General features: G+C 41.5%; 1 protein-coding gene across 1 annotated transcript in view; it reads right to left on the reverse strand.

Annotated features, from left to right (window-relative positions):
- Nucleotides 1–9241: 9241 nt before the first annotated feature.
- The window catches only part of COL9A1 (collagen type IX alpha 1 chain), a 61185-nt gene continuing 54887 nt past the window's right edge, over nt 9242–15539 (reverse strand). The window contains exon 33 of the mRNA XM_068550960.1: nt 9242–9438. Coding sequence (XP_068407061.1) covers nt 9242–9438 — 197 coding nt within the window. The remainder of the gene's footprint in view (nt 9439–15539) is intronic.

Consider the following 15539-nt stretch of genomic DNA (forward strand, 5'->3'; position numbering starts at 1 on the left):
CCATACCTGAGGAAGATTTGATTCCCAGCCATCCCTCCTTGCTGTTGGAGCTTTCTTAGTACTGTCAGACCCTCATGATTCATGGGTGACTTTTTTTTTTGATGTAGGCCAGACATTAAAAGCAAAAATTGGAATCCTGTTCCTATAGTAATGGTGATATCAGCCTTTTTAGAATTTTTTCAAATTCATTCCATATGTCTTGTTTCACCATTATTATGATTTTTATTCAGAGTTTTCTATGAAATATGCAAGCAAATCATATCATTAGTTCTTCTTCAAGAGGAAATGACATCTTGTGATTTAGCAGACTGATGGTGATGTACGTTTTATAATCTCATCAACTTGTATTTGGCCTTTGATTTCTGAATTTTAAAGTTTCAGACTTATCTGAAAGTTTTCTTGGTGTTTAAATTTACTATCATTGCTAAAAATCTCATCACCTTTTTTGATATAGTGCATTGCTCCTGCTGAATGTTTTTTGACTACTTTTTATAGCTTAAGAATTCTTATACCATCCTGTATCCATTCTACTTATGCAGAGAAATAGGTAGGCAATAAGACCTTCACTTCATAACTTATATTTTGGAAGAAAACCCAGGTGGCTGTTTTATCAGGGAGCCCAAAATCCTACCATAGCCAACTGCTGAAATGATTTTGTCGATTCTGTGTAATGAGCTCCATTCAAAGCAATCCCACCGGCATGAGTATGTCCTGCATAAGAAGGGAGGAAAGAAGTCAAAGCCCAGCACTGTGGCCCCTTCACTGAGTTTCTCATTTGGGAAACAGGAAGCTGTCTTCCCTAGGAGGTATCTGGTGGTGAAGGCATCAAGCTGTCTTCGGTACTTTCGAAGCTTAAAGGGCCTCGCAAGGTCTTTGGGCCCCTGTATCCATTATCCTTCTGACCTCATCACTCTCAGAGTTTAAGAACCAGCCATCAGAACAAAGGATGGGACTTGTAGCAACTGGAAAAGAAACCCCCTTGACCTAGGAGATGAATGTGTGGTGTCAGCAGATGCATATTGCCAAGCCCAGAAGCTCTGATGGAGAATGACATTTCTCAGAAGCTGCAGCAGGAGGTGCAGGGCAGAGAAGGAAAGCCACGAGACCCAACATGCAACCAGCACCGAGACCAAAGAGCCCACGCACTTCAGGGAAACAGGCGCTTCCCAGACCATGTCCTCTGACCAGGAACGAAAATATGTGATTGCCAACCACATGGCTAAACGGTTCTTCTATTGCCTGGCTCTACATTATTTTGAGAAGCTGTTGGTTGAAAACGATGGATTTCCTAGGACACTGAGCATGAGGAAATTGCTGGAATCTAAGTGATGGGTCCCAGGGATGCTGAGAGCAAGCCCCCGGAGCCCTCCCGCTGCAGGCACCCCATCCCGAGGCCGCGGGGCAAGTTGGGAAAAGCTGTGAGCCGGGTCTTGTGGGGAGCGTTGCTACATGAAGGCGGCTTTGTTCAGATGCACCCAGGGTTTGAACTGGGTTTCACTGTAGACGGATGAACTGCTGGTCAGGTACTGTCTACATGGCCGTGCGTACATGCGACTTTTCATTATTTCATGTTGAACGATGCTGTATATTTCACTTCCAAGTTTATTTATTTTCTTTTCCAAGGTCATTTTATTTATTTCAAGTGTTGCTAACTTTAAATTGATTTTCTTCTTCATTTTCTTTCCTGTGCAATACCTACAATGGTGCTGTGTTTTAGACTTAACACAATCAGAATATACATACACATTTTCTTAGTAAAATGATCATTTATTCCCCCCCCCCCCAAAATGTACAGAGATCTAAAATCTGGTGCTATGTGTATATCTTGAGCTTTTAATTTGTGGAGCTTTAATTTGTTGAATTTTCTGAAAGCTTTACAACTCCTGTGCCACTCATTAATTTACTTGAATTTGTCATAAAGCTCAACATTTTATATGTTTTCACAGATTATTTTTTCAAATTAGTTAATAGTTTGGTTATCCTTTTGCCTCTTTGCTAATCCGGAAGTATTTATTTTAGCATTTTACTGTTTTCATGAACTTTTTTGCTAATGGTGATCAATGTATTTTTGTTTTCTTTGAGTCGATCCCTTCACAGACATAAGAAGACTCGGCTCACTTTCTTGTTTTATCAATTCTGCTTATTTTAATTGCAGAGAATATGTCATGTATGCTTTCTTACAAATGGAATATTTAGGAACCTTTCTTGTTCTAAATTCCATTAAGGCTGGGCTGGTTTATTCCTGTTTCAAGAATCTGGATTTATTCAGCTCGTCTGAGGAGTTGGTGCATATTACAAAGTAGAGCTGTCACAACGACACAGGCTGTTTTTTAACCACCGACACACGTGACTCAGTCTACCTGGGGCGTAACCAGGGGAACAGGCTGTGTCACGTGGAGGGAGCCTCTGCTCAGCCGCCTGTGTGTCCACCGTCTCATCTCTGTACACGAGATGCGGCCAAAAGCAGCAAGAAAGCCTGAGTCCAGCTAACACAACACCAAATAAAGCGGAGATTTGGCGGTTGCCTGATTCTTCTAACAAAAAGAAAGTGGATGCTTAAGGCCCCAAAGTCGGGTGTGAAAATTTCCCCTAACTGGCTGGGTGGTTGCCAATTCTCTTGTATTGTTTTTGTTTTTTCCATTCCAAAGCCTTTGTTTACTTTCACACAGACATCAGTAATGTCCACAGCAGGGAAGAAGAATGACCACATTTCCTGAATTATCTCTTGTTTGGACTCCAGACAACATAAGTGTTTAAGTACGAAATAATTTTGGCCATGATGGCTATTAAAAATTAAAATTGTGTTTGCCCTATATAAGTATGTTTGATTTCCAGTCTAACATTTTATACCAAGATCAGTTAACACTGTCAGATAGAAATCCTTCTATGCAAAGAACAAGATATGACTTCAATTAATATTTATGGCCTTTGGAGCCTAAAGGAAAAAGGAAGAATAATTCATGAGTTTGTTCATTGTTCTTTCCTACTGAAGATATTAACCATTTTTTCATAACCATAACAGAAACACAGCCAGTCTTAACCTTTGAAATTTTTCACCTCATGATCAAAGTAATTTAATTAATGACTTTGAAGTATTGATAATCCCATATGCTTATTTCTATGTTTCATGACTTTGTTGAAACTTTAAAATTGTAGTCACTTTTATTATAGAACTTCAGTAATTATCTTAAGATGTGTTATCTGTAAAAGATGCCATTTGATGTTTGGGTTATAAAATAATTTTTTATGAATATGTTTTAGGAGTTAAATGAGATTTAGCTTTTCTGCAGTCTTTCTCATCTGTTAAGAACCTGTGATATACCTCCTTTTGTCCACAAGATGGTGTTTAAGGCAATTTGTATCAGAAGAACTGAACAGACTTGCAGAAATACAAATCTAGAAACAGTTTAGTGGGCAACAACTCAATCAGAACCTTTGCTTTTGCACTTATTCTTTTTACTTTTGTAAATAATTTCTTATTAATTTGTGTTTTGTTATCTTGTTTTGTTAATTTATATTTTTCTTCATTTTAAGTATCTTTATGAAGCAGGCACAATAACCCTTGATTTGTTGGCTGTTTCAATTTTATTTCGTCAGGGGATTTATATGCCTAGTTAACTTGCAAATTTACTATTTGTAACTTTAGTTTGTACGCTACCCTCATGTTTTAGTGATTAACATGAAAACCCTTGAGGAATCATCTTACCTTCTAAACAGAATAGAAAGTCTCTTTTGGCAAATAGAATTTGGCTTATCACAAGAAGTAGACCATTTACAGAATTAGACAATTGTCCAAATCTCCATATTGTTCAAAGTACTTAAAATTTTACAATTAGATTTGTATAATTATATTTTTCTAGAAATGTATCACTATTTACAAAAGTAAGATAAGGAACACTATTTTTCAAAATACCATTTAAATTTTCCTAACACTGGTAATAATATCCTGATACTGAGAACCTCCAGGTTAAGTTATATGCTTACGTTTTTTCCAGTGAAGTCTCAGAATAGTTTTGCAGGTTTGTTCATTGCTCTCGTTTTTAAATTATTTTTCACATTTGTCCGTGTCCACCTTCTTAAGACACACAAGTGTTTATTGTCACTGCTTCCCGTGTTCTTTCCCAATACTCTAGTGTGGAGGGTCAGACCCCTTTTTATACCCCTCTCTCTCTCTCACGGGTTACGCAGCCTTCCAAGAGGGGGAGATGCAGACAGAATTGAATTTGTGTCTTTTATGCCTATTACTTCAAAGCAACTTAGCCCATTGAATTGTATTCATTCATTAGTTGCCTGGTAAAGGTAGCATTAATGACATTAAATGTGTTTAACTACTAGCAGTCTCAGGAAACAAGACAAATTGATAACTTCAGTTTTATTGTGTGGTATAGCTGGAGCTGTAACCCAAACATTTCACTCAGCCAAATCATGCCAGGGTAACTGGTCAGGCTCGTTAAATTGAATGAAGAACCAGGTGAACACAGAAAACTCATCCAGAGAAGCAGACCCAGAATAGCAAAAATTTACCTTGAAGATAAGACAGGCTTATAAAACCAAGCTAAGTCTAAGAAAATCTAAATGGAAAAAATGTCGTGTTCAGAGCCAGCAGTGAGTGATACAGGTTACAGCTCAAAGAGTTACCTACCTGCTTCATGAATCTGTCAAAAGAGAATACTAATAAAGTAGGAGATTTCACTAAACTTGGGGGTAGTTCAGTAAGCTTTGAGTTTATCAGAAGGGTGTGTGTCGCTTGACGATTATAAGCATATGGGTATAAAGATGCTAATTACATGACAACTTTTTATCTGACTGTATTATTTAAAGTACATTTTAGGGAAAAATATTTTTCAGTGTATTAATGTATTTAAATTCAGATTGTTTTATGGCATATTTTATAACTATTTATTTTTAAGATAAGATTTAGGATGCATTCTTTGCCCATTTTGTTTGTTCTCTGTCTTACCTCATCAAGCTCTTTAATTCAACGTACTGATGTGAAGTGGAATGGCGCTAGTTTTATGCTAGATCCCACGTGGATAGAATGCTTTGAGGCCTAGAGTCCTGTATGTTCATGATGCATAATGAGCTTGTCCCTTATCTCAGCAACAAAGGATTTGACCCTAAATCGGGGAATTCCGAGGTGCCGTTGTTAACAGCATCTCTTCTTTGGCTGAAGGCTCACATTTCTGTCATTCTGATGGGTCTCAACCACAGGGCAGCTGCAGAAGCACTCACATGCCCCGCGTGAGCCACACGGATGCCCAAGGAACCTGCAAATGGGCCTGTTGCAGGGTTTGGCTCGACACCGTGCTGGTGACAAACACTTACGTTTGTCACATGAATCAATGCTTAGGTCGTAATAAGTTTATAGCCCATCTCCAGGGCAGCTCATAAAAAGCTTGGTCTAATGATTTCGGATGAGAATTAAAAGCAGAAATAAAGGTCAGAGAGTAGTAGCCAGGCCTTTGTGACTTTTGTCCCACAAAGTGATCTCCTCAATAAATCACGTGGGCTTGAGCAAGACAAGAAATGTCACAGTTAACTTTTCTCATAAACATAAGCTCTTCCATCAAGAGTGACAGGCCAATAGGCGACAAAAGGTTAAATACACAGCATGTTTCCGTAACTGAAATGAATCACATGAAAACATGCCAGTGGATTTAGATGTCTGCCTAGACTGGGAAACGATTTATGTAGTTCTTAACTGTCCTGATCCTCAGGTCCCCTTATGACATAGTATATAAATTAACCGTGTGCTAAGATATCTCTAAGATATTTTCAAATCTTTTCATACGAGAATTTTCAACTTGGAGGTCAGAGACAATTTCAAATAAATCTTAAAAAAAGTTAGTTTCTTGGAGCCAGTTTCCATCATTTGTTCTCTCTCTGGGTATTCTTTGAAAACTTGGCATCAAGGGCAAGATGTGAAGGCATTGTTAAGGGGAAAGTTAGCATGGATTCCCATTTATTACGATTAAAAATAGGATCGGTCAGCATCCTCTTTCTGATAACCAGATCTAACAAATACATTACAGTTCCTCTAGTTAATCATTTAAAGAGCATTGGGGCATGTGTATTTATAGTCATACATTCTTATGGTAAACCAATTTTGATTTAATATTTACCGAGCCATATGCGTGAATACTGCCATGTCCTAGATCACAAGCTCACTAACAAAGACTCAGTACACCACTGAAAAGTATCTATTTTACTCTAGGAAAAAAACAAAGAGACTTGACCTATATTTATTGAATACAAATGTTCTTCTTCTAAAAAGGTATTTTAAATAATTTATGTCCATTCCCTGTTTGTAAACAGCAGGATTACTAGTTGGCTAGTATTTTTTTCCCTTAATATTGCCTTTTCACACCTTTTGCCAGGGCCTCCAGAAAATGTTTAAAAGCAATTTTCTTGATATTTGGTGTGATTTTATGTATTTCTAGTGATCTTCCCCCTATATTGATCTATTTTTAAACCCAGAGATGTTGGATATCAGAGAGGCTGTAATAGCCAAAAAATTAAATACTACAATCAGAGGTGATCTTCTAAAGCAGGGATTTACATTCAGCTTATTTCAGGCTGCAAGTAAATCAGATTTTATTTATGATGTTTAAGAATAGCAATATTCGTTTAGTCAGCTTGAAGTATTAAGTGTCCATAAATAATCACATCTATCATGAAACTGATGTGACTACTCATTCATACTCTTCTGCTAGACAAAGTCAATTATCCCAAACTATGCCAGGCAATTGATGTGCTCCGTCACCCTGGGAAGTGACGTCCATAGTTTTTAACCAACCTGTCAGATCTTTGGGATGAAAATCAGATCACGATGCCATAGAAGCACTGACTGGAAATAAATCATTTGCCCTTGAGTAAGTGACATGCCCATTTTCTAACCACCTGTAATTATTCACACACTCTTCTCAGCAACTCTGACACTTCATCCAACTTTGAAAAATATCCCAGAGGTTTTGAAGATTTCTGTTTTGCTAGAAAGAGAGATTTGGTCTAATTCAGTATTCATCAACTCTCTTTCATGGAGAGGATTTGTGAGATGCTTTTCTTTGCAATTTCTCAGTCAAGTATTTACTGCTTCTGTAAACTATTTGACCGAACTGGATTTACAGTGGATTGTTCCCACCATTTGGAATGTGCTCATTTTGCCCAATCTCCCTGTAAGTGGTTGTTTCCAGTCTTGCTGTATCTGTGAAGCTTGCTGTACCGCCTTTTGTATATCAAGTTTGGAAAACAGTTGATTCAACTTTTCTTTGAAATTTTATTTTTTTTAAATTTTCTTATGAATCTGAAAGTATAGAACTGAGAAACATATTTATTTGGTTATCTAATTTTTCTTTTGTTGCATTTGACTATGTTACTCCAGTTAAAATAAAACCACCTTGGTGAAAAGGCAAGGCAATTTCTTTGCATTTATTTGATTATATGCCACAGTACCTGAAAAGGTTTGCCATTCATATGAAGACAATTTTAAGTAGTTATGACAGATGTCTCTGTTTCCAAAGATTCTCTCTTCCCCAAGAAGGAAGACCATCCTTCCCAGGGTGTAAATGGCCCTGATCTATTGCAGCCAAGTTGGAATTATTTCCCTTAAACACAATCCATACCAGAAGCACAGAACTAGATGCCGTGAGCAGTTTTAAAGAATCCCAAGTACAGACTATATAATGATTGATTTCACCAAACGAATTGGGCTAAAGTTTTTAAATGTAGAGAAAGTACACCCGAGGAAAAAAAATGGCATCAAAAATCCTATTGGGGCTCACTCCCCTTGACGTGAGAGAATTGAGTTCCATAAGCTTAAAAAGATATTGGCTGTTTGGAGTGCAGTGCTATGGCCTGGGACAAGTCAGTCGTACGCACTGTGACGTAAAATGAATATATTAAGTCTGATGGATAGTTAACATAGATGTTGATAAAACAGCAGGCCAATGTGATTATGTAAGTAGTAATAAAGTGCCTGAGTGGTCAGGCAATACCTATCTTATTGATAAGAATACAGTGCTTCAGCTGAGCTGCCTTTATAAGAAAAACGGCAAAACACAAATCACTTTTGCATCAGTGAAGTTCTAAATAGGAGGGCGCTAACGCACCATTGAAATGAAGTCAGTGGTTCCACTCCTAGAAACCAAGCAAGGCTAGGCTTAGGGGCCCCGTGAACTCTCTGACATAGCATGCAAGCAGATTTGCGTATATGCATTTGTGCATTCTTCTGGGGTATGGGTTCATAGTTTTCATTTCATTTCAAAAAGGTCCATGAAGCCCTCCCCATCTCCCCCCAGTCCCCCACCAAACACATACATACAAAGAACTCTGTCACAAAACAACACCCTCTGGGGAACAGTCAGGGCGTTTTAATTTCTCTGTAGAATAAATCACTAACATTATAAACATACGCCTACAGAAATGAGGGAAGTTTTAAGTATCTAAATAATCTCAGTGACTTTTTTTCATTGAACGTGACTATAAGAAAACATGGCAAGAGATCAAGAAACCGTATTTATTGCTTCTTTGGTACAACCAGAGACATTACCTCAAACCTTTAAAATGAATAATCTCATCAATAAAACTTACGAATGGCAGGATATTAAGATTCCTTCTTTGCTTTCACACAGAAGAGCCCGAAATAGTAGCGGGTTTAGGATACAGTACAGTTCAACAAAAATTCAAGCTGATGCGAGAACCCACACGTGCACCACAGAAACCTCTCCAAGCGGCACAGCTTCCCCGGCCCTCCCGAGAGCCCAGTGATGGGGATCTTGAGCACCAGCTCTATTGACGGTAGTGGGGTTTCTTCACAACTAGTCTGGTAATCACAGAGCTGAAACTATCATCTGAGAACAAGCTCTCCATAAAAAATGAAAATAACTACTGCAACTGAGGTAAACCAAACAGCTGTTTTTGTTTATTGGCTCAGTGGCCCATGACATAACACACACGGATAGCACACGGAAGTTCAAGATCCTGGGGACAGGATTGTCAGTTCACTTCAAGGGAAGGTTTTATTTGTTTGTTTGCTTGATTGTTGACTCTGTGGCTTCACTCCAAGGAAGAGGAAAGAGGATTTATTGAATAGCACCATTGTTCTAAACCTGATGGTCAGGTGGGACTTCTATCAATAGAATAACATTGAAGGTAATGCACCGTCACCTGTGCCCTGGCTTCTGGGGGTGTTTCTCCTCCAACCCCTTCGCCAGGCATGGTTTGTGCAGACAGCCGTGCTGCACTAAGCCTTTGATTGATCTGGACCTTTGCTGTTCAATGCCCGCTGCCCAGCCTGTAAGGTGCAGGAGGCTGGCTCGCAGAAACCAGGAGGGCCAGGAGGTCCCGGGGGGCCGGGTACGCCAGGGATGCCTGCCACCCCTGGGGGGCCTCGCTCCCCATCCCGGCCATTCCTCCCGTAGCTGGCGGGACCTGGGTCACCTGAAACACACAGAAGATGCACATGTGAGCAGGGGTCCCCTCACGGCTAGAGACGCAGAGGGCACTGGACCCTCCACCCTGCCCACCGCCCGGCAGCGTGTACAGAGGCCCTTAACAAACGCTTTTAGAAATGACAGAGGATCATTAAAGCAGATGATGATGGTGATGATGATATCATAAAATTCCCTCATTGCAGTTGGGTTGCTTCAAAATTAAAAGTGTTAGGAGACCTCACCTCTCTCACCCCTATTTCCATCAGAGGAGCTGAACTGCACAGTATGGTAGCCTCTCTACACAGACACCTACCGAGCCTGGGAACGTGGCCATGTCAAATCGGGGATGAACCGGAAGTGCCAAACACATCTGGACTTCGATTTTTTAATAATTCATTAATAACTTTTGGACTTATTACACGATGAAATTATAATATTTTGGACACAGTGGGTTAAATAATTATTAAATCATACTATAGATATACATATTGAATATTATTAAAATGAATTTCACCTGATTCTTTGGACTTTTCTAACGTGGCTACTAGCAGATTTAAAATTCTACACTCAACTCATGTGGCTCATGTTGGGTTTCTTTGAATAGCACTCCGCTAGCAGCTGCCCTTATTTCTAGTGGGTCCTCAATTTCCAGGCAGGGAGATGTACAGCTCGGTGGTGGGAAGATGCAGACAGGTGGCTGGAAGTTGTAGCTCTGCCACTTATGTCAGGTGACATCAGCAAGGCACTTACCTCCTCGTCTCTTCCTCTACAGGACGGATGATGCCTGCCTGATAATTAAATTCCGAGCCTGAATGCACCCGATAAGTGGCTATTAGAATGTTACTGATTCATGTCTCTTAGACGACTGTGCAATGCACCCCGCAAAGCTCCTGGAAATTCCTCTCATCAGGGGCTTTACCCCAACGGGAACTACACGGTGTCCTAGGTTTCTTGGGGGCGTTGCTTTCTTTCATCAAGTCCAGAGGTTGTTTGGTTCACCCACGAACCAGTGAGGCACGGCTCCCGTAACCGAGAGACATTTCTGCTGAATGTTTACTTCATCACACCAGCAGCGCTGTCATACTATTACTGCAAAGGTGGCAATAAGACAGCCGTGTAAAAGGAACCGTCTGTGCCAGGATAATACGGCCTTACACAGATCCTCATTCGTGTCAACTGTTTTAACGTGGCTGTTCAACCAAAAAGTTGAAAACCAAATCTCTATGTTCAACTATATATTTACTTAGGTTTCCTTCCTTTCCTTCTTTCTTGGTGGTTTTTAGTTTTCTTTTCCTATTTTAGTGGTCTTATTACATGTGCTTTTTGTTGGTCTTATTACAGTGATCTGGTCTTATTAAGCTGTCTTATTACATAGCCCACATACTTTTAGAAGGAAACTAGGTTAGAGATCCTGCTTTAGATATAACACCTCATTTTTCCTCCTTTATTTACAATTAGATCCACACAAAGCAACATTACAGGACAAAACATTACTAAGTTTTCAGAGAATAATTATCTTTGGTTCTATACATCTCAAGGCTGTAGACGAGCAGATGTAAGTAATTTCCCTTCATTTATCCCATGAGCTTTCATTTGACTGTAATAAGTTGTGATGAAGCAGATGATTCTGCGTTTCCCTCTCAAGACAAGGCACCTGAGAAAGTCTCTCCCTAATCCACAGCACCCATCAACAAGGCTTCAGCAGAACTGTGCCTTTAGCAGAGCCTATTCAGATCTCCTGGCGCTGGGACAGTTGAAGGTTAAGTTGATCTTTTAAGGATTAAAAAGATAGGTCAGATATAAATGCATTTAAAAGCTGATTTTCATGCACCCTATCAGCAGAGCTCCCACTGAGACATACCAGGATGCCTTAACAAAAATCAAATCAAGATTAGGAGGAGAAAACACCCAAAGGAGAGGTGGCACACGCAGTGACCACAGGGGCAGGGAGTGTAGGTTGGGATGGGCAAACCGCAGCCCATGAGCCAGCTCCTGTGTTGTAAGCAGTGTCATCAGAACACAGCATGGCCATTAGTTTCCATGTCGCCCCAGCTGCTTTGGCACTACAAGGGCACAGGTGTGGGCGGTAACAGAAGCCACCTGGCCTGCAGAGCTCAAAGAATATGGTCCTTTACCCAAAAAGTTTGCTGACTCCTGATGTAGTAAAGAAATTCGCCCTCTGTCTTCACGGGAGACCACAAACGTAATGGAAGCTGTAACACATCCGGGTTATGGAGACAGCAGGAAGGGCTGAGGCATGCGGTGACCTGGAGAGTGGACGCCAGCATGTCCCCGCTGCCACGGCGAACACGGGCCAGGGCTGCCAGACCTCTGGTCATTTCAAGGGCAACTCAGAAGCTGAGTTTTTAAATAAATAGCTCTCAGTTTTTAGCCACTAATTTACTTTTTTAACATGTGTAACGCCAGCCTCCTGCCTAAGACCTAAAATTTCAGGGAGTTTATTTTCTACTACACAAGCAATATGAAAAAGCAGAAGGAAAACTTTTTTTCAAGTTGAGTTCCCTCATTTTAACACAATACAGGAGAGGGTGTTTTCAATGACTGAGTTTATTCCAGATTCCCGCTCATCCTCCAAGGAAAGAGTGGATGAAACCGTCCTGTCTGCCCTGGATTTATTCTAAGAAAAGCACGTCGAGTCCAAGTCTTCCTCTGGCAAACACAGCAAGTTGCCCTTTGGAGCGCTGGGTAAGTCATCCTCATCCCCCCAGCATTCCCTTTACCCTGTGCCACTCACTGGCGATCCTACTCTCCTGGTGTGTAAACTGAGAGAATGAAGGTGAAATCACGTCCAGAGTCACACAGTCACGGGGCTAGAAAGCGCTGGAGTTAGAAATGCGGGCCCTGGACCCCTACTCCATCCTAACTGTGCTTCCACACCCACTGATTTGCTAATTCTGACAAGGTGCATGCATGAGTGTGTGTGTGTGTGAGTGTGTGGTTTAATTCACTGAGCCTGAATTGACTGAGAGGCAGAAAGAGACACAATAGCCAAGCATTACTAACGATTCTTCTGCAACTCTAAATCACAAGTGACTAAAGCTATTTTTCTGAGGTTTCACCCTGTAAAAATGGCCAGAGAAAAAAACCAGCCTTCCCATAACAGCTTATGAGTTTCTGGTGAGCCCTGACCCTGGGCATTTACCCTCCAAGGTGCTCTAAGACTATTATGTGGGAGCCAAATTTGGGAGTGACACCAAGTCATTCAGGAAGTCCAGCAGCTGCATTAGCAAATATTTATAAACCACTTTTCAACTCTTATGAGGAAGAGAAAGCACGGATCTGAAGTGTTCTCATTCTGCTTTGCCTACCTCATGGGTGTGTTAGCTACACTAACTGCCTAATGATTACACAGTTTTCTGAAATTTCAAGGACCCTTAAAATGTTATTGCCAAACTTTTCATGATTTTTTTTTTAAAAAATGAATGTGTGTGCCATTCTCTGAGCTGACAGGAGAGGGCAGTCGTGTTACACTGACAGAGGCGCATCCTGGCTGGAACATTCTTTGGGACCTAATAAATAATACCTGCTACGAAATAAAAGGGGCTCTACATGGCAGGTTTTAAAAACAAAACAAAACCTGGAAATAGTTTTCAGCATTAAATAGGGAATCTCTTACATTTCTCACCTCGTACCGAGCTAACTTTTGTGGTGCTTGACAAAGTACATGTGTTTAAGGATGTGGTGTGTAAAGTGGCCTGTTTATGTAAGATGCCCAAGACCGAATAAAATAGTGGAAACGGGACAGCAGTGGAAATAGAGGGCAAATGACTACTGCTGCACATAAGCCTAAAACGGGTGTGCCCCTCGCGCTTGGGGACTTTTTCCACTCCGTATTCACAAGTGAATCTCACCTATCTGCAAATTTCGCACAAGAAACCTGGCATGATGACCATGAGTCAGCTCTAGCCTCCGGGTCACATTCACACACGACCGTCACTTAACTTCCTCCTTCCCCCAGTGCGTTTAGATGCACAAAGAGGAAGTCGAGACCCACTCGCAAATATCTTTTCTTCAAATCTCCAGAGTGCCAAGGAACTAGTCCCCAATGGACCAGGCAGGCAGAAAGTTACTGGTGATGAGAGAGCCGCATCAAACAACCCACCGAAGGCCTCTGGTAGGAGACGGGAGGTAGGGGCAGGGACGGGGTCTAAGGTCCCAGGGGTCTCGCTCGATGTGGTCCCCACAGCTCCACGAGAGAGGCAAAAAGGGGGATCGTGCCTAAGTCGGGTGCCAGGATGGCGAGATAGACTCAGCACAGACCCGGACCACCAGCCCATCATTTGTCCACGACGTGAACCTGCACATGTGAACCATGGCCTCTGTCACTTACTACCTGGGAGACCTTTGTCAGGGCCTATGACCTTTGTGAGTCTGTATTTCTTCAAATACAGAAGGAAGAAAAATAATAATAATAGTCATGAGCTAAAATGGCAGAATGTTTGCCATAAGCCAGGCACTAACCTAAGTGCTTTCCCTGTATTAACACATCCACAGACCCTCCTAGAAGGGTCCATAGGGCAGGCAGGGGTGTAACCCCCCATGTGCAGGGGAGAAGCTGACGCACACAGAGGTGGCAGAGCTGAGAATGAGAGACACAGCAGAGCCTACCCCAGGGCAGCCCGGTTCCGGAGCCCATCCTTCTTACACATCTGCCCTGCCTGCTTCCGGCTGCAGGCGAGAAGCAAGCTAGGTGATTTAGGTCTACATTTAGACAACAGAGCACTACGGCCAAAATGACAGTCCACGTCCTGGTCATAATAATAACCCGTGGTCCGTATTAGGCGATGTACCATCACAAACCCAAAGGGCATATAATACTTAACACTGAACAAGCTGAGAGAAGGAGGGGAGACCGAGAACTAAAACAGTCCAGAAAGAATAAAGCAATCCTGACAACTGATAGATCATGAAGGTATTAATTACCTTTTTTCAAGGATATCAGATGTGTTAGCACCAAGAATGACCAAAGGATCTTCTTTCCATTCAGGAGGATTCGAATCCCAAATCCAACAATCGGGACAACAAAGGGGGTCACAGAATATCCTGTTCTGCAGGCTCCTTCCTTTACATAAGACGTATATTTACCTAGAAGATTTCGGACAAGTTCCTGAACACAGCCCTGGTGAAGGACCCCCAGGTCCTGAAGTCCTCGTAAGGTCATGTTTGTGAGAGACCAGAAATCACATTCCTAATCACATTCCAAGCTCTACGGGGGAAATGAAAAATGGCCCAGCCTCTCGGTGGATAATGAACTAATGACATGATTTACTGTGACCCAGCACTTTGCATTTGTGATTTGGAGTTGAAGTAGATTTCACGGAGGGAAGGTCCGAGGTGTCAGAGGTGGTGCCGACTGACAGAAGAGTAGCACCTTCTTACTGAGAGCCAGGGGAAAAGCCACAGGGACTGAACTAGGGTCCACCTCGGACCTTCATCTACCTCAAAATGCAAAAGTGCATTTGTTACGTTAATAATAGTACCAGTAACTAACATTTCTTGAGCACCCACTAGAGCCAGAAACTGTCCTAAGCACTCTACATGGATTGATTTTTCTTTAATTCTCAGAATTAGGCTCTCCGGGAGATGTGATTATTGACTATTATCACTCTTTCGTAAGTGGGGAAACAGGCACTGGGCAGTCAAGAACTTGCCCGATGTCATAAAGCTAGCAAGTGACAGTCAGGACTTGAGCCCAGATGTCTGATTTATGGAACCCAAACTCCCAAGAGTCCACTTTCAGAGGACTCACTTTAGAGGCGGAATGGCCCTAAAAGCTCTTGTTCAGGGACTTGATGGATTTGGGAAACTGTCATCTGAGTACGTTTAGGCGTAGACAAGGGGATGTGAGCTGACCCAAAGCCATAGCCCCAGGTCAGCTGGTGCCTCAAGGAGACTGATAAATATGGACCCTTTGAGCCTGCGCAGTAAAGCACCGAGGAAATTGCACGCTTCAGAAAGCTAGCTTTAATTTTTTCAAGAATAATCTGTAACTCCGATTTTTCACTAAATAATGTCAAATATCCTCTCAATGAAAATGTAACAAAAGCACAGAAAAAGAAAGACCAAATTTCCAAGTGGTACCAGGAA

The sequence above is a fragment of the Eschrichtius robustus genome, chromosome 9 (genome assembly GCF_028021215.1).
Source record: "Eschrichtius robustus isolate mEscRob2 chromosome 9, mEscRob2.pri, whole genome shotgun sequence".
Lineage (NCBI taxonomy): Eukaryota > Metazoa > Chordata > Mammalia > Artiodactyla > Eschrichtiidae > Eschrichtius > Eschrichtius robustus.